Here is a 3063-nt window from a genome sequence, read left to right on the forward strand (position 1 = left end):
TCAATAAGGATCTCCTGCAACTTTTATATATATTTTCAGGCTTATTTTTTATTTATTTTCTAAATCGATTTTGATCTAAAGGAAAGATATTTCAATCGATCATCTGAGAGAATCTATGGGGAAAAAAATGAAAGAATTATGATTTAATCAGCAATCTCTATACATGTAGATATATATATATATATATACTTATTTAATCTATTTATAATTGTGTAGTAAATATATATCAATCAAGCAATCGTGCCGTTACGCTGGCCGATCGGGCGGCGCCGGACACGCCATCAGTTCCTCCGCCACCATCTTTCTGCTGCGGTTGATGGTGATTAAGCACAGGTTTACGTGCTCCTCCAGCTCATTCAACTGCTCCGCCATCCCCGCCGTCCCTCGCTCCACCTCCCTCGCCGCCTCCTTCGACATCTGCGGCTCCTCCCTTCCCCTCGCCGCCATCCTGGCCACCCCACGGACGTGCTCCACCTCGTCGTGCGCCCGCCGCACCATCCGGCTCATGGTTTCCAGGTCCCGCCTCACTATGTACGCGCCCCGAGCCGCCGAGTCCATCTGCGCTGCCAGGCTCTTGAGCCACCGCCGCGCCCCTGCTCTCTTGACCTCCCCGCCGCGCTGCCGCCCAGCCACCACCACAACAGGGGTAGCCATCGCCGCTGCCCCGAAACAGACCACCGTGTGTGGGGCGATAGCCACTGCGATCACCGTGGCGATGCCGCACGCAACGAAGGCCGCGACGCCGGCTGCTCGCCCGGCTACGCGGTGGAGCCGAGCCCAGCGGAGGATCCGCCGGTGGGCGCGCGTCAGCTTCTGGGCCAGCTGCCCGTAGTCCGACTGCACGGCATAGAACTGAGACAGATTTCGCGGGTGGAGGGGGTTTTCCAAGTCGACGAGGGAAGCCACATGGTCGAACGCGGCATCGCTGGCGCCGGAGGAAAGCTTGACCAAGAAATGGCGGAGCAACCGGTGGCGCAATCTCGCACGGCCGATGGCTGCCAACAGATTAGCGCACGCGGAGCATGCCCTAAGTGTGACGTCGAAGTATTCGACGAGGAGCGACTTCACTTGGAGCTCGAGGTGGCCGCCGCCGCCGCCGCCTGCTCTGTCATCACCAGCAGTCGTCGCGGCGAGGACGGTCTCTTGACTCGGCTCGAGGACGAAATCAGGAAGTCTACCATACGAAACTAATGGGGAAGACCCACAAATCAATCCCTTTTGATCTCCACAGCTATCCTCATTATTCTTGCCGTCGCCTTTATCGCCGGAGACTGTGGGCATGGAGGCAGACTCGCCGGAGACGTTGGTCGTGGACTTTGGACCACATGTCGAGGAAAGATTTGGTTCTGAGTGTCTTGTAGTACTCCTCATTGACGTTCACCGGACTCGTGGACTTGCTCTTAACCATCGCCATGCCAAGCAAATGCCGATCACCTGCAAGCGCATATGTCAATCAACAAATTAAGAAGAAGACGAAGAAGAAGAAGAAGCAGAGAAGGGAAGCAACACAAGATATAAAGCAGATTAGATGTAGTGAACAATTGAACTTAAATAACTTGTTAATTAACTTGAGGGGCAAGCAAAACAATCATTTTTTAATTTTCCAAAAAACAAAAAAGAATAATTGCTCACCGGAGAATAAGTTGCAGAGACCGGAGGAGGAGGAAATAGAATGAAGCATGGACTTCCCCCGCATTGCCTTGATCTCGGCCGGAAGCTTGAAAGCAATTAATAGCTTTAGTCGCCGCGGGTGCATATATAGGAAAAGGCCAGAAGAAGAGGAGCAACGAAGAAGAAGCTTTCTTAGAAGGCAAGGGAGAGAAGAGGCGGCTGCAAATCATTAACCGCCACCGCCATTGGCAGCACACGCAAGAGCTCCAGGAGGATCAATCCCTCATCGTCGCACATGTGTATTCACTGCGATCTTGCATATCTGGTTTCCAGCAAATCTGCGTGCGTGCAGTTAATTAATTTCTCTGTAAAAACGAATCAAAAATAAAAGTGGATCGATAGCCAGAAATCAGAACAGACATTACCTGGAATTCGAGTTCATCAAGCAAGAAGCTCGCAGGCGCTTCTGCCACGGAGGAGCCACCCCTGACGTACAGCCAGAAGCGATCTCCGCGCCGCACGATCACGTCCGCAAACGGCTGAGATTAAGCCACGTCATTCGGTCCCATGCAGCGTGTGGCACGCCAGTTGTATCTTTCCCCGCTTCTTTCCTCTTCGGTTCTTCGCAATTGCACTCCATCGTCCATTTCTCAGGATCCGGAGAGGTCAACGCGTTTTGCGAATTTCTCTTCAAATCCACTGTTTAATCAATATTCTCATAATTAGTTACTGATACATGTGATAATTAATGATTATGCTACGTAATCATCAGCAGATGTGGTAATTATCACGTTGAAAGAGTAATCCATTTTGCGTTTCTACACGTATACTTTGGATAAACACGAGTGAGAAATTAAGTATGTGATTAAAGGTGGTATTTTGGCGATTGTGTATATCCCACAAAATACACGTCAAGGATAATTATCGTAGCAGTGCAGGAATTAATGAGAAGCATGATTGGGCGAGGAGTGCACTTAACCCTAAAAGTGTTTAACAGACATAATTGGATCGTGGGCGTTTAGTGTCTCATTAAATCCTGGAATGTATAATTGGATTTGGATGAATCTTTTAATCCGGCGAGAAAAGATTGGCCCGTATCCAGTCACCAGGGTGACGTGGCGGTTCCAGTTTCAGTTCCTCAAGAAATGGATTCCGTGAGATGGACAGCAAGCGATGGGGTCCGGGAAACGCGTCCACGTGGCTTGATTCGGTTTTCGGCATGCCTGCGGACGAATATATATCTAAATAGAGTTAGAGGTTCAGGTCAAACCGGATTGGATTTGAAATCTGATTCGAATTTTTTTTTTTATCGGATTGGATTCAGATCGATCCGATTTGGCTTGAATTTAGAGGGAAAAAGTTATCTTAAAATTAAATTAAATTCTGTTTTAAAAATTGAGATATTTTTAAATATGACATGATGAAACACTAAAATAGGAATGAAGAATTATC

At 48.7% G+C, this 3063-nt stretch overlaps 1 protein-coding gene across 1 annotated transcript; it reads right to left on the minus strand.

Moving 5' to 3' along the window:
* Window positions 1-246: 246 nt before the first annotated feature.
* On the minus strand, window positions 247-1696 carry LOC141828946 (putative UPF0496 protein 2). Its single transcript, XM_074716339.1, is given in 3 exon segments — window positions 247-1287; window positions 1289-1434; window positions 1633-1696. Coding segments are annotated over 3 exon segments (1251 nt in total).
* Between the last annotated feature and the right edge of the window lie 1367 nt (window positions 1697-3063).

Source organism: Curcuma longa, chromosome 1 (genome assembly GCF_044706935.1).
Source record: "Curcuma longa cultivar G26 ecotype Majalengka, Jawa Barat chromosome 1, ITB_CL_G26_1.1, whole genome shotgun sequence".
NCBI classification, from domain to species: Eukaryota; Viridiplantae; Streptophyta; class Magnoliopsida; order Zingiberales; family Zingiberaceae; genus Curcuma; species Curcuma longa.